At 36.8% G+C, this 26,505-nt stretch overlaps 2 protein-coding genes and 1 long non-coding RNA gene across 5 annotated transcripts in view; 2 read left to right on the top strand and 1 right to left on the bottom strand.

Annotated features, from left to right (window-relative positions):
- Positions 1–26,505, bottom strand: part of LOC120334833 (uncharacterized) — a 69,391-nt gene that overhangs the window by 41,493 nt on the left and 1,393 nt on the right. The gene's annotated exons all lie outside the window — the stretch shown is intronic.
- LOC120334840 (uncharacterized) lies at positions 7,715–12,594 on the top strand. Of its 3 annotated transcripts, none has more exons than XR_013477672.1 (3): positions 7,715–8,162; positions 9,004–9,066; positions 9,153–9,310. It is a non-coding gene; the product is annotated as an uncharacterized LOC120334840 (long non-coding RNA). The 3 variants fall into 3 exon arrangements; XR_013477670.1 differs by lacking the exons at positions 9,004–9,066; positions 9,153–9,310 and adding exons at positions 12,314–12,376; positions 12,456–12,594 and having other exon boundaries at positions 7,720–8,162; XR_005568567.2 differs by lacking the exons at positions 7,715–8,162; positions 9,004–9,066; positions 9,153–9,310 and adding exons at positions 11,544–12,043; positions 12,314–12,376; positions 12,456–12,594.
- Positions 16,996–26,387, top strand: LOC120334832 (uncharacterized). The gene is made up of 3 exons (XM_039402343.2): positions 16,996–17,893; positions 24,223–24,391; positions 25,423–26,387. The coding sequence occupies exons 1-3, from the start codon at positions 17,042–17,044 to the stop codon at positions 25,599–25,601; spliced, it is 1,200 nt and encodes a 399-aa protein (XP_039258277.2). The 5' UTR covers positions 16,996–17,041; the 3' UTR covers positions 25,602–26,387.

The raw sequence follows: 26,505 nt of genomic DNA, 5'->3' as shown, positions 1-26,505 counted from the left end.
TCGTACATATAGTCAAGTCAGGTTTATTTTTTTCAACCAGAAAATAAATACGGGGTATAGACATAGTTGTCGTAGTAGATTTTTTCAAATATTGGATTTTAACTATTTTCTAATTTATATAGAGTAATCCAGTGGTTCCCAAACTTTTTTTAAGCGACACAAATTTTTTGGCGGCCCAGAAATATATGCACCAAGATGGCGCACAACCTGATAACCCTAACCTGGTACACATGCTATGTTCAGGCTGTGCGCCATCTTGATACACATACTTTGGAAGCACCAATTTTTTAAGTCAAACAAGTTTTGCGAACCCATAAATCAAGAAACACACGGGCTGACACGATACCCCGGTTGTATTGTTAACACATACACCGTCCCTGAATTTACACATAAGCTGAACATATAGGCTAATTCTGAATAAACAAAAAGACTTTAATTCAATAATTCCCACGGCATTCCAATTTAATGATAGTCATAAATATTGCAATAAAAGTTATTCCTAATGTCATAAAGCTAATACTTTTCCCTGAACCTATTCTTCGCTACCAGAAACCAATAAAATAACAAATGAGAATGAAATAGGAGCATGTTTATAGCAAGCATCAATCATCACGACGCGATGAACTAACTACCTTTGTCTCTATGTAGGTGGGGCTAGTTTTATTTCAGGGGTTGAGAAACTACAGTCCGCGGGCCGGATCCAGCCAATCAAACGGTTTCATACGGCCCATCTGTGCTAACTGAAATTACGACTATAGTTTTTATGAATATAAAAGTACTTTACTAAAAAAAAACCGACGCCTAGCACCTCACCCACGGCTTAATAAATTGGGTGCGATGCCAGATTGGATGGTATTCAACTCCGGTTAGGGAACGCTGATATAAGCGTTATATTCGTCGAAGGTTGCTCGTCAAATTCGGACCCGTTTAAAGCTTAGTAATTCCAAATTTCCCAGTTGCTGCTAGTCTAGCCGAACGAAGATACAAAGTACCACAAAAAATAAACACTGTAAACAAGGACGTTTTAAAGTTTCCACGCGGCCCTTATATTGACGCAATAAAAGTGATCCTCATTGTAATAAAATTAATCCCGTACTTATTAGTCGGGTAATTCCGTCAGACAAGTCAATGTCGCTTGGGAATGTTGTGTTTCTGGAAATATGCAACGATTAGATAAGCACACTTCATAAATATAAAGTGATTTATTTTTTCAGGTGTGATATCACAAACATACACTGGTCACCTAATGTGAGTAATAATAGAAGGCTTTACAATCCATTGTTCTGTAATAATTGTTATTGTTACAACGGAGACAAACGTGACTACTGAGTAATTTATCTTTATGACGTGACAAAGCGTGCCAAAAGTGATTATGATAAAACACTTTCCCAACTTTACTAATTGCACTTGTAAAATCATAGCAATTTCAAACGTGGCCCAATCAAAATTTGGTACAGCATCCTTTCATTATATGCATATACGAATCTACCGACACAAAAGTTAGAAGAAGAATAAGAAGTTAGTCTCGCAAAAACCAAATCATTAGCGTAAGTTACGTATGTTGCGCAATATGTGTCTGCAACTCATATCTGACCCGGAAGAAATTCATAGATTAAATTAAATTTGAGATTTTGGATCTCATGCAAAAGTCCCTGCAACCAACGCAAAAAATGTGAAATTTGAGAAAATCACCCCCTCCACGTTTTAAAATTGATAATTATACAGTTAAAGTTCAGAAAGATTTGAAAATCTACATTCCAAACCACGAATTCCTTACCCTTGGATAATTACTAATTTTTTTCCAAGCGGTGGCGGGTTTTTTTTTGCGGGATTTTCCACAAAAGATCGGAGATTTAGATAAGCAAATGATCAGTTCATCCTAAAAATTTCATACATGCCATAAACTGGTATTTTGATTCTGCCATGTTGCAGAAAAAGGCGTCGTAAAACGTTAGGCATATGAGTTTCATGTCGCTTATGACATGCATGAGTGGGATTCGTCGAGATTTAGAACGTGTCACGAACCATAGTGTCCGTTTCTATGTTGTGTAAATATTTTTTGTTTAAATACTACAGGGTGTTCATAAAGTGCCTTTACAATTTTAATTTTGTTATAAAGACAGTTTTCCATATAGGGCAGGGGTGGCCAACCTTTCACATACCATGCGCCACGTTTTAAACATAATGTTTCAGAAGCGCCGTAAATATCTTGTATTCCCACGCCTAATGCCCGCTTCTTGTTGAAATTATATAAATTTATAATACACACACATATAAACACACGTATATGTAGTTTTTACAATTTACAACTCCACATGAATAGAAATTAAGCAAGGAAGTATAATAAATAAAATTGATCAATTTTATTTAAGTACCGCCTTTATGAGACTTTTGCTGCTGTTTTACTTTCGCCAGTTTTTTTATTATTGGAGTTCTATTTTTGAAAGAGTTTTTTCACAAACAATGCACAACGGTTTTCTTGACGGACCTGCAATGAATAACAACTCATTTTCCCATTGTTCATTAAATTCACGCTTACTATCAGTTTCCACCTTTCTTTTGTTCATTTTCTTTCGCACTGTGTTGGGTAACAAAATATATAAAAGCAAAGCTTAAGTCTTGAAAAGTACACAACTGCAAATGTTTACAAACAAAAATCAACCTTTAATACACGCCTTTACACACACAAGAAGAAACGTTACCAATTAAGTTTACAGAAAACCACTCATTTAGAGAATTACCGAATCACTGAATTAAACACTGAATGAATAAATTTCAATGACAGCCTCATATATATAGTTAACTCAACGAAAATTCTCGTATCCACGCAAAAATTCGAGCAATTTACGATAAACAGATTACGATTGATTACGAAACAGGGAATCATTGTGACGCCATGCTTCAAATAAAAACTACAGACTTCCTGAAAGTAGGAGAAAAACGCATTCTGTCTTATGAGCATTACGCAATAAAGCTGTTTTTAACAACGAAGAGAAAAAGGTACGATTAAGAAGTAAAGTTAGGCGTAATATTGTGACAACAGGCCTTTAGTATCAATATTTGAACTTCATTTATTTTCCTGTTAAAGATGCAATGCGCCACCTCCAATCATGCAATGCGCCACGTTTGGCGCATGCGCCATAGGTTGGCCACCTCTGATATAGGGTATCTTAACCAGGTTTGTTGTTTTTTAATCAGTAATTGTTTAGGTATTTTTACTTCATTTAATACATAGAGATCCAAAACAAAATATGGTATCGATAAATTCCCTTTGCAATTTCATAAGTTTTTACGACTTCATGGACACCCATATTATTCGATACCGTGTCAACATCCGAATATGTAATATGAGACTACCAATTACGCTTGTTAAGGAAAATATATTTCCTGCTCTTTCTCAACGAAAAATGCTGGACGTCGGCTGTCTTTGGATTGTGTTTGCTGTTTTAAGTGTAGAGCCGTATCAATAAATAACCACTGACTTATTGAACACATTAACAATATCTAAACTGTGACAAACCAAGTTCATGCATCTGGAACGGCTCTCCAGATGTGTGTGTAACAATATGAAGGTAACTATTTTTGCTCGCCTACTTTACATCAAGTTGTGTAAAGGGACTGAAACCTATGGGTAGGGGGTATATTCACTCAGCTAACACAGACAGTCCCCGAACTCGAAATAAAACTAAAATAGGGAAATAGGAATAAAATTATGACCTGACCCTAACCTAGTACATATAGTACGGGAGTACCTATCAAACACAGTAACACAATTTAAACTGCAACAAACGATGTCCTCGCCAAGTCCACGAATCTGGCACAGTTGTTTTCAACTGGGGTTCTGTGATATTCCAGGCTTCCTCCAGTACAGTCCAGGAGTTCCACAAGTTTCTATTCAAATCGGGGAACTATATTTATATATGTAAATTATTTAAATATATTCAAATTCCTATTTGGTTTGCCACCACTAATTAAACTAGCTAGCTACACTACGAGTAACATTTTGTTTCGCCTATTTGTTTGCTTTTATATATACTAATATTATACAAGGCAATTAAACGATTGCACGTGGGTCCCACGGCACAATAGGGTTCCGCCGGTACAGATCACGTTTCCAATCATAGAGTCTATATATTTATATACATATCCATTATTTAGATATAATGAAACACCTATGAAACTTGCTACGCTTGAAGATCATTTTATTTGGTCAGTATTTGGTTTTGCCTTTACATATATTCATAGTTTATGATACTGTTCAGACAAATAAAGTATTGCACAGAAATTCATCAAGCCTATGAAAAGTTTCATTTGGCCTCCGCTCTATCAAAGAGATGGAAAACCACCAACTGGTTTAGTATTGATATCCTAGCTGGACTAGCTATAGGACGATAAAAGTTGTGTTGCAACTTTAGTAGACCGCGTTGTGGATAATTATCTCCCGGGAGCAAATATAAAAATCCTTAGCCTACACTCCTAAAATTAAACAGATAAATATTTTATTGTTTCTATCAAACGTCATCCAGTGGACGGCGCGAATGGGCAGGCCTGTTGAGACGTACTCAGCTGCTCTAGCATGACACCACGTGTAAACTTCGACGTGTCCATTTAACGTGTGCGGTTCGCACGGCCAAAAAATCTTTTTGCTTCCACAGTTTCACTCCAAATGGAGCTTTGGTCTAGCAGCGTAAGGAGCTAACGTTTTTTGAGAACATATGGACCCAAAATGGCGGATGTGACGTCACACAACCGCTTTGGATTCCCCCCAATCACGCAAGAACGAGCTTTCAAGCAGAAAAATGAAGTAAGACTTTTGGATTACTGTTGGAAGAGGTGCCCATTTTTAAAATCTCCGAAATATTTCATTTCAGTACCTAATTAAAGAAATTTCAAAATTAAATAAAAATTCTTAGCCAATTGAAACCCTTTTTGCTTTATTATGATAATAGTAAACTTGAAATGTGAATCCATGATGTCAATTAGAAAACACAATTTATAAAATACAGTTGCTTTATTTTAGTTTTATTCACTTCGTTTAAAAAGCTAGGGTGAATTTGTGTAATGTAGATGTAGTAGCATCTAACCCAGGACTGGGCCAGGACTATCTTCGCTATGGGGCCACATTGCAAATTCCAAATGCAGTGGCGGGCCATACTAAGTGAAGTTAATCTATATCGCGCGTTTTTATTGTATTTTATTACACATTTGAATAAAACAAAGTATAATACAAATGTTACTTTCACTGAGATGAGTGTGTTCTTTGCTGCGCTTTAACGAGTCCATGTAAATCAGGTTAGATGGCAGACTGGGTAGCGCAGAGTTATTACAATATTAAAATTTACAGTCAAAGTATATTTTATATGTATATAAAAAAGAAAGTGTCTTATCTAGAAATCTGCTCGCGGGCCGGATAAAACGTTGCCATGGGCCATATGCGGCCCACAATGTTCCCAGGCCTGATCTACACATCTGGAAAAACAAGAGTGAGGTTGCGAGTCTGGAATACAATCGTGTAAAAATAAACGAATTTCTTTTGTTATCGATTGGAATGTGGCCTTGAAAGCGAGCTTGTGGTATTAATACCACGACGCTGGTCAATAATCAGTCCAAGTTATTCTTGAAAAACGAAGTAGTATGTGTACCAAGTTATGGTTAGAGCATAATTTTATTTTGATTTTCCTCATTTTAGTTCTATTACGAGTTCGGGGACAGGGTCTGTGTTGGGCCGTAAAATCAGTGATGAGCTGGAAAAATCATAACAACCGGAACGCACCTAATTCGCAAAAATGTAATATATTTACAACGCGACGCGGACGTTTACATAAGGTTTTGTCTGGCCTAATTTAGAGCCGAAAAACTACAAGGAAATATAAAGCAATTATCTGAACTATGTTTCCATGGGGTCAAAGGTCTGGAAAACATATATTACACGTTACTAATTATTTGCGTGATGTGATGTAAAAAAATTAGGAATTATGATATAACAAAACATAAATTAATAATAAGGTTTACCAGAGTAACTTTTTGTACAATAGTTTTATTTCAACAACAGGAACGCAAATGCAATGAAATGTCCAACAACCGGAACGCCGTTCCGGTGAGTTCTGGCTACAGCTCACCACTGCGTAAAATATTCGCGCCACAGAAGGATAGTATTTGAGTAAGGTAGGAGTTATCCAGCAGTTGAACAATCAGTTGAAGGAAATCCTATTGCACATAGCCAAGCCTACAGGCTTGAAACTGGCGAACCTATGACGGTAGCCGATAATCTTGCAATAGAAGGCAGGTTTCTGATGCCTCAACCAGTGGGCCACAGACACGTTTTCAGGCGAGCCATGAATTGTTAGACTGCTCCAAATTTTGCATGTGCATTCACCATGGTTCGGAGCAGGAGCCTATCGATTTTGGATGGATTATGTCGTATAATTAGCGAGTTATTAATTAATTAGTGATGGGACACACGGTGTCACTATGGAGTAAGACCACTGTTTTGGGGGATCCGCTAACCTCCGATCGATAAGTCTTCGGTTTCCAACCGAATTCTAGTTTATCACTATTGATTGATAATTTCCGTTTCAATTATTTAAATGGAAGTGCATATCTTTGCGAAAAGAACTTTTTGTTTTTCTCTTTCATATAGAAGTAAATGTTTCACAGAATTTTTTTGTGCAACGAAAGAAAAAAGGTTAAGATTCAAAAAAAGATCCTAGAAAGAGAAAAGATCTTAGAAATCTTAACCAATAATTTATTTTCCTCAAGACAAAAATAAAAGTGAAGCGCCTATTCGCATAATTTTATTGGGGATTACGTGATTTGGCTCAGAGCTTTGTTTGACTGTGCAAACTTTGTTGACGTATGTTAAGTCTAAATATACTCAAGTGTTTCCTCGTTCTAGATGACTGATAACAAAAGAAATTCGCTCAGTCTTTTACCGTTGTATGTTCATGCTTGACATTGAAAGGTGCTTCATCACAATACCGTTGTGTATTTTGAAGTGTTTTATAAAGATCCGAAATTATTTTCCATTATGAACATACAATGGTAGACTGAACGAATTTCTTTTGTTATCATTCAGAAGTTCAGAACGAGAAAAACACTTGAGTGTATTTAGACTCGACACAATAGAATGGTCAGTCATTGAGCAAAGCTCTGTAGTTGCATTTTGCTCTTAGAATTTAAGTGCATAGAACATTTTTTCCCTATAAAAGCATATGTAAGTAATAGTTGAGATCGTGTCCGGAAAATTCGCCGCAGGAAATTTCGCCGCATAGGAAATTTCGCTGCATGAAAAATCGCCGCAAGAGCATTTGCTATAAAACAGGTATTTGTGAAAAAAACAGGTCATAGGGTTGGGGTAGGCTTTAAAATAACGAATCTTTTTTAAATAAAAAGTTACTTCAAAAATCTGTTTTAATATAGCAAAATGCTCTTGCGGCGACAATTCATGCGGCGAAATTTCTCGCGGCGAGATTTCTTGCGGCTAATTTTCCTAGAACCAGTTGATATTTGTGAGATTCAGAATTAGTAGAGTTCCATCGGTGATCGTTATAAATATTACAATTATCGTATTATAATATTATGTCGCACAAGCATGAGGATGAAAAAACCTGGAGTATGCGCACCAAGATGGCGCACAAACTGAACATAGTATGTATGTACCGGTTACGATTAATGTTGTGCGACATCTTGGTGCGCATACTTCTCGAGCACCTGTTTTTCTTTAGTGTGCAGTAAGCAATTCAAATAAAAGATGTAATGTAGAATTCGTTGTGTCTTGTGATAACAATAGAAAAAATTATTTAACTGCCATTTTGACAGAATTATTCAACTTTGCTATAAAAAAAAATTTGTCGAAAAACAGTTTTGCCACTTGACTTGTACTTGAAGTGTTCATCGGAAAACTCGGCGGTGTTGGTATATTTGTATGAAATCATCGACACAGCAAACATCTTTTTACGCAAAATAACAAATTTACTGTTATTTTTTATAACATTGTTTTTCATAAATAGTTCAGTTTATTACATATTAATTTAGTATTTTCCCGAATTGGAATATGAATTTTGGTTCTCATGCCCGACTATTGTTCCTGCTGGTAATTTCATTACTGATGCTGTTGCAAGCTATAGATATGGCTGCTTGTCAACGAGGAGGAGAAGAAAGAGGTAAGTAGAGTTAATTCTGAAATTTTGCGATTGAAAGATATGTCATATTGAGTAATCCCACCACCCACAACTATATGGGGTGAACAATACTCCCCCCCCCCCCAAAAAAAAAGCATTAAGTAATTTTTAAGTAATGAAATTTCAAGCAGCCTATAATTTTCAGGTGTGACGCCATACTTTAATTCTTAACGTAAATAGAAATGAATTTCAATATCCAGAAAGTGGCTCATATGCCGGCGAAGAATATCAGTCAAAACATAAAACATCCTCATAAGTTACAAAATATCGACTACCGCCTAAATTTACCCCCCCCTCCCCCCAAAAAAAAGAAGAAAAAAAAGCTGGAAACATATTGGACATATTCAGCTTGATTGTAAATGGTATGGAATAGAAAAACATTTGGAAGCCTTAAAAACGTTTCAGCAACGCGTCATAAGAAAGGTATAAAAGATCAAACTGAAATCATTCCAAACTTTCGAGTGGGTGAATAGTTAGGTTGTTGCCCATGTTCAAATTGTGCCGCCACAGAAGTGTATGCATCAATATGTAGGTAACTAATTTTTTGTGCCCACTTCACATCACGCTGTGAAAAGAGACTAGAGATTATGGGCAGGGGGTATATTCACTTGATTAACACAGACAATTTCCGAACTGGTAATAGGACCAAAATAGGAGAAAATTGGAATAAAATTATGTCTTATCCTTAACCTGGTACATATACTACGAAAATACCCAAATTATTTTTAGTTGGAAATGATTTCAACCTTGCCAGCCCACGCATTAATTTTAACGGACAGTATGAAAACATCGCATAATCTTATTGCTAATTTTGTGTTTTTAGTGGGATTTGAAGAACAGTTGCAGATGAAAGAATATTGGAAGAAAGTTTTCAAAAAATAATGAGGTGAAAATAAATTATAAATCGTCGTTTTTTTGTGTATGCAACCGGTACTAAATGAATATTTATTTGATTATAACATTTTTTTTCAGGCATTTCCCGCGGAATTCTGAACATACAAGGAATTCTACTATATCCAATGCTATTCATATAATATAAACTAGATCTAACATGTATCCACATCATATCGTATAAAAATAAAACTTGAAAATAAAACTGAATTGTAATAAATGAGCTTGTGATTTGTATCAATATGGAACCTGTTTTAATACAGCAAAATTGTTTTTGCGGTGATTTTTTATACGGCAAAACTTCCTGCGGCTAACTTTCGTGGAACCAGTTGATATATATGAGATTCAGAATAAGTAGAGGTCCATAGGTGATCATTATAAATTTTACTGTTACACCTATCGCCATATAAATGTTACAGTTATTGTATTATATTATTATGTCGCACAAGTATGAAGATGAAAAAAATGTTTTTCGGACCTCCTGAAGTATGATATTACGTTCTAACTCTTGGCTTAACGGCCGTGCATGGTCGAGTAAAATGTTTACATATTCGGAACATTACTTGGCTAAGGACGGAAGGGATCACTGAAGAGCTAATACAAAGTGCTTTAAAGGGCCTACGTGGCATTTCTTATCTGGTTACAACGTAATGAACGTTACGTTAGGTGCAAAGACAAACATATAACACCATAACGCAATAAAACGACTTTTCAAAATTGTCTTTTTTTCTGACAGCGAGCGCTGTTGACAAAGCTCGCACAATTCACGATTGAGTTGGAGACGCGCGAGTTCGGTGTCCAAGCAGAGTGGCGCCGGTCACGTGGTACCGGATATTCGAATACATAGTAAAATGTCATTCAAATATTTTATAATACAAATATTTTGCCCAGGCTTAGTTGTTACGTTGTTGTTGTTACGATGACTTGATTTTAAATATGCGCTTAAGGTTTGTTGCAATTTTACCTTGCGTTGTTTGAGTGCGGCTCTTCATAACTGTGAGGTTCGAAATGCGGCTCTGGGACTAAAAAAGTTTGAGAACCACTGCTCTAAAGTGTACGTGTGTGCGCGCGCACACAGCTTTCGGAGGCTGCGCACACGCATATATTTACTGCGCACAGACTTATTTCGATGTAATGTAACAATGTTCTCGGTTGGCAGGTTGAGAAAGTTTGTTGTTGGCCCACTTATCACCCGGTTAGAACGCAAAAATTTCTTCATTGGTTTTAGCACAAATTTTAGTAATTTCCAAAAAAGTGCGCACACACCAAAATTTCTGCGCACACATACTACAAAAAATTAGAGGGAACATTGGTTTGGGGCATATTTTCATTTCGATTTTACTTATTTTAGTTCTATTTTGAGTTCGGGGATTGTCTGTGTAAGCCAATTGAATATACTCCCTGCCAATAGGTTTCACTCCCTATATACAACTTGATGTAAAGTAGGCGAACAAAATGAGTTACCTCCATATTGGTACACATGGTGACCGTACATTTGAACCCATGTACATTTGAACCCATGCGTATATCCACGGGTTCAATCTATATGCGGGTGCTAAAACCCATGGGTTAGGGTTAGTATGGGTTTAACTATCCGTGAAACGAAAAAAATTCCATAGGTGCAATAGCATACAGGTGCAATTGCCATGGGCTCAAATGTACGTGGGTTCAAATGTAATGGAACCGGTACACATACTTCTGGAGCGCCCCATTTTCAAATGTTGGATATGCTATTAAATGTGAGTCAGTACACAGAATAAATGTACGTAACCTGGTATACGCCTATTGGTTGTCAGATATGTGATTAAAAAAAGTAACGGTTCTCACGTAATCATTTTCAAAGTTAAACATCGAAAAAGCAAGTATTGGGCCGTAAATTTCACGCGCCACAAAAAGATAATATTTGAGTAAGGTCGGAGTTATCCAGCAGTTGAACAATCAGTTGAAGTAAATCCTATTGCACATAGCCAAGCCTATAGGCTTGAAACTAGCAAACCTTTGACGGTTGCTGATAATCTTGCCATAGGAGGCAGGTTTCTAATACCTCAATCAGCGGGCCACAGACACATTTTCAGGCGGGCCACAAATTGTTAGACTTATTGATAAATTATTTAATACTATTGATTGATAATTTTCGTTTTAATTATCTAAGTGGAAGTGCATATCTTTGCGAATAGAAGTTTTTAGTTTTCTTGTAGTTTTTCTCTTTCACATGAAAGTGAATAGACCTCAGAATTTTTTTTGCAACGAAAATGAGCCACGAAAGAAAAAAGGCTGAGAACCACAGATGGGCATAACGTATTTAGAAATCTTGATCAACATTTTATTTTCTTCAATACCAAAATAAAAGTGAAGCGCCTATTCGCATATTTTGTTTGGGGTTTACGTGTTCTAGTTCGACGGTGCATACTTTGTTGACGTACATTATTTACATTAACCTGACGTACATTAACCAGAACATAGTATTGTGTACCAGTTAGGATTACGGTTGCGCGACATCTTGGTGCGCATACTTCTGATGCACCTGTTTTTTCTTTAGTGTGCAGTAAGTATTTCAAATAAAAGATGTAATGTAGAATTCGTTGTGTCTTGTGATAACAATAAAAAAATTATTTAACTGCCATTTTGACAGAATTATTCAACTTTGCTATAAAAAAAAAACTTGTTAAAAAACAGTTTTGCCACTTGTACTTGAAATGTTCATCGGAAAACTCGGTGGTGTTGGTATATTTGTATGGAATCATCGACACAGCAAACATCTTTTTACGCAAAATAACAAATTTACTTATTTTTTTATTACATTGTGTTTCATAAATAGTTCAATTTCACCAGATATCAACTTAGTATTTTCCAGACTTGGAATATGGATTTTGGTGCTGATGCCCGACTTTTGTTCTTGCTGGTTATCTCTTTAATGATGCTGTTGCAAGCTATAGATATGATTGCATGTCAACGACGAGGAGAAGGAGCAAGTAAGTAGAGTTAATGCTGAAATTATGCGATTGAAAGATATGTCATATTCAGTAATCACCCCCCCAAAAAAAGTTGGTCATATTAAGTAATTTCAAGCACCCCATAATTTTCAGGTTTGACGCCATACTTTAATTCTTAACTGGTAATAGAACCAAAATAAGAAAAATCGGAATAAAATTATGCCCTAACCCTAACCTGGTACATGTACTACGGTAATACCCAAATAATTGTTAGGCAAAAATGAATTATAGCTAATTTCGTATTTTCAGGGGGATTCGAAGAACAGTTGGAGATGAAAGAATATTGGAAGAAAGGTTTCGAAAAATGATGAGGTGAATATAATTTTTTTGTGTGTGTGTATGCAACCGGTACTAAATGAACATTTATTTAATTATAACATTTTTTTTTCAGGCATTTCCCGCGGAATTCTGAACATACAAGGAATTCTACTATATCCAATGCTATTCATATAATATAAACTAGATCTAACATGTATCCACATCATATCGTATAAAAATAAAGCTTGAAAATAAAACTGAATTGTAATAAATGAGCTTGTGATTTGTATCAATATGGGAAATTCAATACTCTTAAGTCATTCAACAAAATGCGCATTTGTGAGGGGTTTTCCAGTCTGATCAATGGATACTGCCGTAGTATATGTACCAGGTCGAGATTAAGCGATAATTTCATTCCGATTTCCTTATATTAGTTGTGAATATAATGAGTGAATATAACCCTGCCCATAGGTTTCAATCCCTATACACAACTTGATGTAAAGTAGGCGAACAAAATTAGTTACGTCCATATTGGTACACAGACTTCTGAAGCGCCGATCAATGCTATATTAGTATATGACGTGAAATATCAGAATGTTTCGTAATGGGTTGAGATTAGTTTTGAATGCAAATCATTCGACCGTCTAACCCAGGGGTGTGCAACCATTATTACAGGAGGGACAAATTCGAGTTATTAGGTACAGCACCGGGTCGCACCTTTATTTAATTAATATTTATCTAGTAATTTCAGGCACAAGAAAATGTTTTATATTAATATTGATCTTACGAAATGTCAGGGGTCCGTGCAAAAATGGTGAGGTAAAACGCATAAATTACCGAACAAAACTGTTATTGTCACACCAACTTTAAACGAATTTAGTGAGAAACATGTTTTTATGACATCAAGGGCTGTAAAGAGACTGAAACCTATGGGCAGGTGGTATATTCACTTGGCTAACACAGGCAGTCCCCTAACTTGAAATAGCACTAAAATAAGAAAAATTGGAATAAAATCATAGCATATTGCAGAAAACATAAATTAAAAATAAAAGAGAAAAAGATCTAGCTCTGAAACAAAATAGGAAGAGAGAAAAGACAATTGATGAAAAGGAGAGTTTAGTGGTACTCGAGATAACCTATACAATGTGCGAAATACTTGTTGGACACGTCAGTGGACATAATGATCGTTTCAATATTATGCTGTTGTTGTTCTTGTTCTTTGACACGTTTTTAAAATATCGCTTTTCTCTTTAATTACTGGACCAATTGCTTTGAATTTTCATTGAGTAAAGCTTATATTTTTTGCTAGAGGGCTATTACTTTCATTTTTTGCTATGACGTCATCAAAATTATTGCCAATAGGTGGCGCTACGTATCCATATATTAGAGCATAGCTCTCTTGTTGTTATGAACCATCCAAGATGTAAAGCGCACGCACGACATTTCAAGTTGGAAAATGATGTCAAAATTTAGCGTTTTTGCATTTTGTTTATTCGATCTATTTTGAATTCGTCGAACTTTTCGGCTTCGGTAATCAAAATTTCGGACTTACGCACTGAACGTAAAATTTCCATGCAAACTGAAAAATCTGGCACTCCCGAAGTATGTGACCCAGATGGCGGACACCGGAACGTAGTATGTGTACCACGTTAAGGTTAGGCCATAATTTTATTTCAATTTTTGCTATTTTAGTGCTATTACGAGTTTGGGGACTAGCCAAGTGACTCCCGCAGTATTTTCACCTGAAAATACGGCCTATCCCTAACCTGGTACACGACGTTCCAGTGTCCGACTTCTTGGTTTATATACTACGGGAGTACCAAAAATCTTAACTAGCTAACTAATCCCATGGAAATGATGAAAAGACATGAAAAGACAAGTAGACAAAACCGTTCGTTATAAAGTCATTAATGGAAGTCTTGTCCAGGTCAATGTTGTTAAAATCAAGAAATGACATGTTCGTTAATTGATCCTGTGTGAATAATGCATCTCAAATAACTCTTAATTTTCATAATCACTGCACATCGTTGAAAGATAAACAATTTCTTTTGTTGTTGCCAGGCTACATGTCTGAAATTGGGTATTTAACCCACCGACAAAATGGCTGAGTGAGTGATCTGACTTCTGAGTGAGTCGGCGTAAAAATGGTTCGGGCTAATTGAAATAAAAATCCTACTGTTAACCACTATCCTACGCATTTTAAGAGTCTTTTCGCGCAATGACAGGAATGTGATCCTCTCAAAGTTCCGTCTGGCCAAAAAAAGATTTCTCAAAAACAAGAATATTACGACTATCACAAAAAATGGTACTTCCGACGTGTGTGAACCAAGATGGCGGACACCGGAACGTAGTATGTGTACCAGGTTAGGTCATAATGTCAGGTACAAATACTACGGGAGTCACTTGACTAGTCCCCGCACTCGTAATGGAACTAAAATAAGGACAATTGGTATAAAATTATGGCCTAACCCTAACCTGGTACACATACTACGTTCCGGTGTCCGCCATCTTGGTTCACATACTTCGGGAGTACCAAAAAAATTCTATGTGTGTATAAACAATCACACGGAAGCATAGGAAACTGATAAATACTTGACCCGCAAACATCACTTGATAACAAATTCTAGTCATAAAAACGATTTTTTTAACAGTGTAACGTGAAAATTTATGACAAGCGTCGTCGTAGTGACGTGTTTGCGCAAGAATTCATTAAAAAGATATTAAAGTAGAAGAAGAGACCTTTGTTGCGTCATATGATCATAGCCATGCATAAATGAGCATAAAAAACGAAATGATTCGGCATAGAATACATACGGTGGTCGCACTGTTGCAAAATATCAGTTTTTCGATATGAATTTCATGTTACTGTGACAATTTGTATAGTTAGGATCATTTGATGGCAGTTTTAAACATGACAGTATGACGAACAGCGCTATGTCACTAGTCTTCGAAGTTAAGTATCTGACCGCTCTATACCAGGGATGAAATCATATATAAATCTATATGTTGTCGTGTCAACCACTAAACACTGTTAACGAGTGACAAACATATATATATATAGGATGTATGTCCATTAGTCTTACATTTTCTTTAAATTACAAATGGAATTTATCGATACCATATAATATTTTGGACCTCACAGATGTATTAAATGAAGTAAAAATACTTGAACAATTAATGATTATTTCAGGATTTGATACTGAGAAATCCTGTTTGAAAAGTGTAATTACCCAATGTTACTTTGTTGAATTATACTAAAAATCCAGTTAATAATATGATTCTTTTCAAAGTACAATTTTCAATATTAATAAACAATACCAATTATTTATCAATTATGATCTATGCAAAAGACTTGACAAATTATGCCCGTTTCAAACTCGGCCAAGGATAAAACATATCTTGAGAGTAAAAACGTGATTCATATGACAAATTGTTTTTCAAACTATAATTTCAAACGTTCGAACCCTTTATGGTCCTAACTTAAATATTTGAAGAGACGGTTGTTTGCATTCATGTCTTCAGTTTGGATCTTTCTATCTCAGAACAATAAAATATTTTTAAGAAAAAGTTTTATTTGAAGTCATACCGGTGGCTGCATTGTCCTGTATTGTATGAAGGACACGCTGTGTTGACGTCGCGTAAAAGCGTAAAGTACGCGCGAATATATAGCCAGTCGTTAGTTACATGGATGCTAATATAGCGTGAGGGCTACCATCATACGTCGCCTACCTAAGTGCAGTCTGAGGTTAAGGTGTGTACAAATTAAATGTTTATCCCTAAAGTGGGTACTCCCGTAGTATGTGTAACAGGTTAGGGCCAGGTCATAATTTTATTCCGATTTTTCTTATTTTAGTTCTATTACGAGTTCGGGGACTGTCTGTGTTATTCAAGTGAATATACCCCGTCCATAGGTTTCAGTCTCTTTACGCAACTTGATGTAAAGTAGACAAACAAAATTAGTGACCTCTATATTGGTACACACACTTCTGAAGCGCCCTAAGGTGAATGTATAAAATAAGTGATATCCATTAGAGATGGAAAATGTGGCGGTGGCCGAGGTAGAGCTCACGTTATAACGTGGTTAACATTACGCTTATACGTCGAAAGAGCGAAAAAGTTTGCTAGCTTGTGTGAGTTTTGCGAGATCAATTGATTTGAAGCATTGGTGCTCCAGCATAAATAATATTAAGCGGTGTATTTTGTTACAGAGAAATATTACAGACAAATGAGAATTCTCAAAATATTTCGTTTTTACTTCGTTGTCGGTGTAATATACTGTTATGAGAGGTTTGAAAGGCGTTGATTTCAAAACGCCATATATACGTTATAAGTCAGAAATTACTGTATAAATCTGTATCGTAAATATCAGTTATTTTCCTATAAGTTTAATGGTGCAGGTGGCTGATATCAGAAAAATATACGGCAAAATATTTAGTTTCTACTTTGTCGCATGTGTAATATATTGTTTTGAGAGGCTTAACACGGAAATTTTAAAAGATTAGAACATTGATAAGTCAGAATTCATCGTATAAATCTGTATCGTAAATATCGGTTAATATGAGTTAAATGGTGCTAATATCAGAAACAAATACGGCATAGGTACGTCTCTCTACGCGAAGTGTGCCAAGTTTGGTTAGCGATTCCACGCTCTGAAAATTTGGTTCTATTTTAGCTTTCTGAATATAAGAAAATAAGATTTGTGATAAGATTTATCAAAAGATGGCATTGGATATCGAAGGTCACGTACATAGTGACGTCACGTATAAGTTGACTGGGGGTAGCGGAAATGACGTATTTGGAGAACTTGATATGTTATTTCTGGATGGAGGAACACAAAAATATTTACAATCGATATTAGACACAGATGACGTCATAGAGAAATTTGTGAACGTCACAAAGAATCTTGAAACGACCAAAACTACTTTGCCAGATGTGAAAAGTTTCAGTCGTAAACCCAGCAGCGAGAACACAAGTATGACGTCGTCAATGGCCAATATGTCGTCACAATCCAACGAATCAGAAAAGTTACATATAGGCCAAGATACTCTAATGGATTTATCATCAGCGAAGGGCGCACATTCGTCAAAAATGACACCCCCTATGACGTCAGTCTCAGATATGTCGTCAGCATTGACGTGTGATACGGGAATTCACCATGAATCATCTGCGAACAATGCCATTTCCCCACAATTAGTCTTTACTCCAGTAAACACTATTAAAGATAATATTGAAGCCATGCAATACGAAACAGATCACGAAATAAAACTAACAGATCTTAGCTGGAGTAATAGCATTTCTAACCCGCTCATACCGGAGCAACTCCAAACCCCAAAAGACAATCCACAGTTTGCTGTGCCTACACCAAAACACCACATGATACCAAATGGCCCGCATTCCTATTGCTACATTCTTCCAAATGGGCAAATAAGTCCGTATCCAATATTTTCAACGTACAACTTAAACAACCTCCCTCCTCCACCGCCCTATCCTGGACTCAAAATGTCGGAACATGTCGAGAGTGAACAAAAGATGGCGACGATGCAAAACAACTTTACCACATTTACCGCAGAGGTATGTAAAACATTTCCGGTTTTGACATTATGTGCAATATGTAAAACATAATCTTCAGTGAAAACACAACGCTGTTAGTGGTTCAAAGTGATATCAGTGGTTGGTGCATAAAAATATTTCGGAGTGCGTATAATCGGCTACTTACCCATGGCGACGTCGTAAAGCACTCCATGAGAAGTAATGCAATACATAAATTAGAGGTTTAATTGCGTTTGCATCCTATCGTGTCAAACCAAATTAGATGAAATTACAATGAGATTCATATTTCGACTCGTATTCCGAATGTACCATCGAGACTTATGAAGTCACGAGTTTTGCATTTTCGAGCTTTGCTTCCCCTGTTAGTGAGGGTACATTTCTGTGGTCGCCCATGCGTTTGCTAAGAGATGAATCTTCTTTCCCTTTGCTCAGAAGTTCAGTCGCTTCTACTTAAACTTTACTTCGAACTTTTTAACTTTGCCTAGACGTTCAGTCTCTTTTACTTTTAGGTGGTTTGACGTGACTGAGAATTTCTTTTAAAAATTACTGTGTTTTTCTGACTGTAATTTGTATATCTATCATTCATACGTCATATAATTGCGACGCATCTTTCATCTCCGTGCGTAAAATAAACGTGCTTTACGTGTCGACGCCCTGTTTGTAAACACGCAGATAACAATAGTTTGGAAATCGACCTGAACGCTTCTGAATAAGGTGACAAGGGGGCGCAGAGGGTCAAAGTGCAAATGTAATTGAATGATTCAGCGTAAAATATTTAGTCATATGGTCATATGGCAATCCGCGCTTCTATTCCAATTGTCAGTCCAGGTGGGTATGGAAATGACCAATTTGTCAATTTTAGAGTTTCTGGTTTACACACTTGATGAAGGAAGAAGTTGTACGTTGCAATTTATCCATCCTGGTAATTAACGATATGTAGGGATAGGGATATCACAAAAAAAATCAGATAATTATGATTAGATAGACGGAAATTTAAGTTTTAAATTTTTTCTGGGGGAAGGGAAAAGTATATAAGAAGTCGTAATCATATGACGAACCACCGCTATATGCCATTGTTAGTCCAGATCTGTATGGAAATAGCCAATTTGCCAGTTTTCGACCAACTGTTACGGGATCTACACTACGAGTGCGCAGTGTTAACAAATTGTCGCTTTGCACTATATTAGGGCAACCATGGGCTCAACAGATGGTATATCATGCTGAGGGTTAGGAACACATCGTGTACTCAAAACGAATAACTGGTTAATGAGCAAAGTTGGGCACATTCACTCTGAAGAAACGAAGACTCATCTCTTAGCAAAGTTATGGGCACTTATTCAAACGTAAAAAAATTAATTCTGGGCAAAGTTACGCGCATTCACTCAGAAGCAGAAGAGATTCGTCTCAGAGCGACGTTATGGACACTCGCTCAGAAGCGGACTCATCTCTGCAAAGTTACGGGCACTGACTCGGAAAAAGTAGACTCATCTATGAGCTAAGATACGGGCACTCACTCAGAAGTTAAGTAAGAAGAATCATCTCTGAGCAAAGATACGGGCACTCACTCAGAAGTTAGGTAAGAAGACGAAGGTAAGAACAAAGAAAAGACTCATCTGTGGGTGAAGTTACGGGTGGTCACGCAGGTGTAACGAGCTATTGGGACTTATAGATTCTCCTCCCTCCCGGAATAAACATAAAAATCCTGTCCATCATAAGGATCGCAGAAATACTTTTACCTTGCCATTAACGAGTTCACTGGCCTTCGTTTTGTTCGTCAGTTTACTTATTAGTTATTTTTATCCACAAACAATGTCGTAAAATTCCGAAGCTCATAAATTTCTCAACGAAAACGATGCTCGTAAAAATACTTCCTCTCGGTCATATTGTAAATACGCACGACATGGCGGTTTTAAAATTCTGTAAAGTATGAGTGCTAGCGCGAATAAAGAGAGGCTCTATATGACATATATTTTGTTTAAGCGCTATAACAACATTAATGACACAAACATACGGTGTCCATGAAGACTTAAAATTTTTAAAATTGCAAAGAAAATTTATCGATGCCACATATTGTTTTGGCCCTCACAGATGTATTAAATGAAGTAAAAATACTTGGAACAATTACTGGTTAAAAAACAACAAATTTGGTTAAGATATGAACTGACTTCATAACAAAACTGAAATTGTGAAGTATATTGTCGTCTTTTTCTTCTAGAATTTTAAGTTTACACGAGGCAAATTTTGTGGTGTCATGTACTAATCATTATTCGAATATGATTTTATATATTCATCTGGGATGGAAGAGTCGATATGACGGCTCAATCATATGAAAAGGCGGCGGTTTAATCAACAATGAAATAGGTAGCAAGACAACTGTCGCGTCGATATATTTTGTTACATGTCATGACTTTTTTGCCGATCATTTTTTTAATAGGTTAGTGGTGAGAGCGTTAGGTCTTACGATATTAGCGTCGAATGTCAACAGATTTCGAATTTAAATCTCATGCCCAGCACCGTCCAAATGGTGTAATAATTTGGTAGAAACCATTGGGCATACTCCACCCTTACCCCTGATGCTACCCACCCACTCTCTTTGCACAATTGTCTGTATGAAGGACCATATTATACTTATTTGATTATTGCATTTTATGCTCATCATAGGGGGTGTATGCTGCACTTTCATTTGTTTTAGGCCAGTATGGTCTTGTGTATACATCCCGTCTTCAATGTTGATATTTACTAACTCCTGTGTTTTTGCTTTGACGAGACGAATAAACATACATACATACACATACCCGCTAGCTGTTACGATCTAACTTGGAAATCTCATAATCCCCTTTCTGGAAATTCCTGGCTACGACCCTGGCATCCGTTGCGGATTAGATAGAGTTACCATAATTTGTGACCTCAAAGCGAGACGCCTCAAAAATCATGCATTCACCTTCAGTAAGTAGGCTACCGGTAAGCTACACAGCAACAACAGTATCGAGAACATGCTAATTGGTAATGTTCGTGTATTATTTTGACTTGCTGAGCGCCAAAGCGGGACTTTTGGCTGACCGGTCGGGACGCCGGGACAAGACGTTAAAAAGTGGGACTGTCCCACCTAAATCGGGTCGTATGGTGAGCCTAGGAGTAGAGAAGTTGGGTTCAGAGCAAACTTCTTCCACGCAAGGTGCAGTTAATTGGGTTTTCTTACTACAGTATTAGATGTTGCTTATACAGAGCCTTGTTCTCGTTGAAGGTGCGAAAACAATTTATTAAAATAAATAAATTGTAATACACGGCATCCTCAACCATGCATAGTCAAACCACGTCCTGTTCAATCATTCAACAAAAATATTTTTCTTCATTAAATCCAGATTGATTGGACGTTTTATTCTTAAATCCTTCAATAAACTTTCAATAGCATGAAATATAATAACAAGTAGGAACTGGCAACGCCCTTTATCTAAATAAACACTCAATACAATGTCACGCATCCATCTTACGCAAACGGAGAAAAGGTCCGAGACATGCTCTATTGAAAATGAATATATGAAAAGGGTTTAGCATGCTATTAAAAAGTTAAGTAAAATAAACTTGCGATTTATGAAATAGTTAGTTGCATCTCAGAGTAGAAAATAGTTACAAATTTGAAAGACACATCGAATTTGTCGAATGTAATGCACAAATAAAATTGGGTACTCCCGTAGTATGTGAACCAAGATGGCGGACACCGGAACGTAGTATGTGTACCAGGTTAGAGTTAGGCCATAATTGTATTTATTTTCCTCATTTTAGTTCTATTACGAGTATGGGGACTAGCCAAGTGACTTCCGTAGTATTTGTACTTGAAATTATGGCCTATCTCTAACCTGGTACACATACTACGTTCCGGTTTCCGCTATCTTAGTTCACATACTACGGGAGTACCTAAAATTGTGACGTAATCAAATGAAATGTGACACATTGTTATTAAACTTTAGAACAGCGATTTTGCCCGAAACTTTACTCTAACTTGAAGTTACTTTACTGTTTTCTAATTCCGATTTCAATAAACAGACAGAACAAGGATTTTACCCGTTTTTAATTAAACTTGAAAACAGCTCAGTCTCAGCACGCACGGAGTCTTGTGGGAGCAACCTCAAACCGTTTCTCTTATTTCAGTAATTACGTTGTCGAGGAAAGTTCTTCCCAGTAAGCTTAATACTTCTGTCATTATTCATTATGTTTGTACTTGATTCATCGCCGTCACTTTTGATTTATTTACCAAGCTTTTAGTTCTTCGAGGCGATGTATTGAATAAGCAAAAATATTACTTTGAGTTTGTGGTAATTGTAGAGACTTGCGGGATTTAATACTTTTGAGCTCTTGTTCATGGTTTAAATCAAGAATCCTTGTCGTCTGATTAAACAATCTCTCTCCGTATGATTACTATAGCCATCTTACTCTAATTCTGAATGTTCCCCTAACCCAGGGCATATTTCGGACCTCCTGAAGTATGCGCAACAAGATGGCGCACAACCTGAACTCAGGTTGTGTACCAGATTAGGGTTCAGGTTATGCGACATCTTGGTGCGCATACTTCAGGAGCACCCATATTTTTAACTGTAAAAAGATCGTGATTTAAATCATTTCGTTTTGATAAAGGTCTCCACAAAGTACGTAAATAAGTGAGCTAAAGAGATCTTTAAAAATATGTTAGGAGACATTCTGAGCCTTGTGTGTGCAATGTGGAATAAAATCAAGATTTAGTGCACTCACTTACAAACGCTATGTCTGTCGATGCTTGTATTTAATAAATGGAAGTGAGAAAGTATATGCAATCGTGGGGTTTCCATAGGGTTACTACGAAAAATTGCTATGTGTGATACAGAAGTGCTTTTTTTCGTTAAAAAAAGGGGGGAGGGGGTCCTACGTGCAAAACCTCCTGGCATCCGCATCATAACGGCAGTGTAACATTTTTTGGTTGAGATAGCTGACAAAGTTTCCTATTAATCCAAGGGAAAAGAAAGCCGTTAAGACAACTTTATAATATAGAAAACTATACCATTTAGTACTTTGCTCCAGTACAGACAACAAATAAACTGTTTTTTCCTGACATTTGAGCATAACTTTGAAAAATCAGAATTCACGAGAGCAAGTTTAGGTATCCAAAATATTACCATTAATTAACGGGAGTCTAATCTAAATCACAATGCAATTTTTTGAAATTTTAATACATCAGAAAATCCCCTTATTGAAATGTTCAACCATGCACGTTGAAATAGAATAAATTGACATTTTAATGGCGCGCTGCTATGTTTTTCATAACCTCTAAGTCGGTAGAAGTTAAATATTGACTTTCTCATTACGGTTCGAGTCTTGGTGGTATTAGTCATTGAAGTTTGGGAGCACGCCGAGGTCATGTGTACACATGGACGATCTTAACGTGGCGGCGCGTTGTAAAAAAAGATGATTCGCCGTTTGCTTACGGTTGTGTACAAAAAAAATCTGGGGTTTTTGACCAAGGAATGACCAGAGATATTGGTTCGGCACTAGGGATAATAACCAACAGGGCCAATGCCATGCTGAAACGATCCTAGTACCGATATTCCTTTAAATATTCCACGTGTGAAAAATGAATCCACGTGGTATCGATAAACATTATTCTTGACAAATGCTAATCAATAAAGTCCAATAAAACCTTTTGAGACTTGGTCATTATGGCATCGGCGGCACAAAACCCGTACTTCTTACCACATGCCCGCGAATTTTCTTAGCTTGAACGCTCTTAGGCCCTCACGACTCTCGAAAACTCAAGTTTTCTAATCTTAGTTCGGACCCGCTGGCTGTTACGGTCCAACCACAATTGTACTATTATGGCCTAACTTGGCAATCACAAATTTCAGAACCCCTTTGAAAACTCCTGGCTACACCCCCTCTATATTCTTGCGTTTGTGTGATAATAATTATCCCGAGGGTTTTTGTTGCTTTTGTTTTCTTGTTTTTGTAATTTGTTTTGATTATTGCTGTGTTACATAATGATTTAACGCCGAACGCGAGGATGAGAAGAGATCGTCTGCCACGTTCTGGGAGGTGACAGACAGTCATGGTTTGTGTTTCGCGTGAGAGTTTCGACTTCTGTTTGACTTCTAGCGGTCCATTTAAGCTGTTTTGATTAAAAGAATGAAGCCGCAGTCGAACCTCGGATCTTCTGTTTTTATCGTGGCAGATGTTTTGTAAAGTATAGGAAGAAAAAGCTGCGACACTTGTATATAGTTTTTAAGAATGAAAAGCGTAAAAATGTATATATATAAAAAAAAACTTACAACATTTTCGAAATTTAGTCTGTCATTTTCAATTTTGAATCGAATTTTTTTTCCCAGGTCAATCAGAACTTCGATGAACGAGTTGAACTTCCGCCTCCTCAAGTTCAACGAAAACGACCAACTCGTAGACCAAGAAGAGTTACAATACATAAATGCAGCTTTAACGGTTGTGAGAAAACTTACACAAAGAGTTCGCACCTGAAAGCCCACGTCAGAACACATACAGGTAAGACGGGTAATGAATGGGTTGGCGTGCGTAGCAAAGGTTGTGGCTTAAGAGCATAGGCGTAGCCAAGAGAAAGGATACATGCCCCTCACCCCCTCTCCATACCCTCTAAAAATTTCACTGACTTTTTATTGAAACGAAATTTGGCGACATTTGCAGTGAGGCATAAATTCCTACGCCTTCGAGATAAATAAAAATGCCCGAAAAGCTACAAAAATCAGTTTGCCCCCCCCCTCCACAATTTTGGGCGTCTGTCTACGCGCTTGCTTCAGAGTTGGGCTTTTTAGCAGTATCGAAGATTGGGTCTGGGTACATAGTTCACCATTCCTCGGCTTTGTGTACCAGTTGACAAAAATTTTTGTTTGCACTCCGGGTTAAAAACATTCGAACTCTATTTCCTGATTACGGGTTGTAAAAATTTGGACTGAACTTTAACTCTGAAAAAATCCAATTTTGATCCAAAAACAATGGCGCATCCAAGCCTTCTTCAGTAGACCGTTAAGGACGCTTAAGGTTTTTGAGTATTTATGGAAAATATGACTTCTAATATCACCATTGAGAGTCTGCAATTCTGACTCAGAATTTCCACTCTGGATTCTCACTCTGCGGAGTTTGAAAGTATGGCTCCGTTTTTGACCCCGAGAAAACATGCCAATCTCCGACCAAGGCTTTTTTAGTATTTCGGAATTGATACACGGCGCTGCAGTCAGACATTTAACAACCCAGGAGCGGAGCCGTTGTTGGTTTATTTTATGCGCTCCCGAAGTATGTGCACCAAGATGGCGCACAACATGAATCCTGACCTGATAACAAACTGTGTTCAGGTTGTGTGCCATCTTCGTGCACATACTTCGGAAGCTTCTCATTTTATACACTAACGCCTAACCAATTCAATGCACCCTACGTGAGGGCATATATTTACATATAAAATCTCTTCGACGACAACATAAATAGTCTTCGGGCCTGCCAACCACTACTTACAGATTGTGCTACAAATTTATTACTATTCACAACATAACTCTCATTTCCAGGAGAAAAACCGTATCGTTGTAATTGGATGGGCTGTGGATGGAGATTCGCTCGATCAGATGAACTCACCCGACATTACAGGAAACACACTGGACATCGCCCGTTTAAATGTGCCATGTGCGAGAGGGCATTCAGCCGTTCTGACCATCTTGCTCTACATATGAAACGGCACGTGTACTGATTTGTCAGTGACGTCATTATGATGACGTCATAGAACTATTAAAAATTGGAGTTGAAATAATAGAAGAAGGGTATTTGTCATCGAAAAAATAATATGAGAAATGAAATGTGGACAATCTCAGAACTAGGGGTTTCTTTGCGAGCAGTATCATTAATACTTTTATAGTCAATATCAAGTACTTCTCCATTAACTTGGTGTTCGGAAAACTTTTTCGCGATACATGAGTTTCTCGTGAATCCGAAGTCACATGCTAATTTTATACATTAAATCAACGCTAATCACGTTAAGTATAGGATCAATTCTACTCACAAATTGACTAGGCGATGTGGCCGGATGAGGACTGTTTTATTTTTAAACATTTTAATACATATACTTGAGATATCGGATCTTTTATACAGAGCCCCCATCACTAATGCAAAAAAGCCTCACCACGTTTTAAAATACCAAATTAGTAATTATCCAGTTCGGTTAGGAATGATTTGGAAAATTTTCAGCACAATCTGTATTCCTAGCCTTCACCCAAGAATAATTACTATTTTTTTGTGCGGTGGCGTTTTTTTTTTTCTCCGGGGGATTTGTACAGAAAATCCGAGATCTTTTTCAACGAAGCCAAAGAACTACACTTCGCGTTTACATTTGAGAAATGAAACTCGGGCTCTGAGGCAAATACCTATAATTATAAATTTTGTTAGTGTGTTGTCCATTTTTTGTTACAGTTTTTTAAACGTTAATTAAGCTTCTTTTTTACATTTTTACTATGGAATATACAAGAATATTGATATTGAAGACTTCTATTTTTAAAAGTAATAAGCGCCAAGTTAATCACAGGAAAGTTGAAGAGCAAATCTTAAGCGAAGAGAAAAGATTTGCGGTATCATCATAATCGCGATTGTGGTGTAATACG

This window comes from Styela clava, chromosome 1, assembly GCF_964204865.1.
Source record: "Styela clava chromosome 1, kaStyClav1.hap1.2, whole genome shotgun sequence".
NCBI classification, from domain to species: Eukaryota; Metazoa; Chordata; class Ascidiacea; order Stolidobranchia; family Styelidae; genus Styela; species Styela clava.
This window is presented reverse-complemented; position numbering and strand designations above follow the sequence as displayed.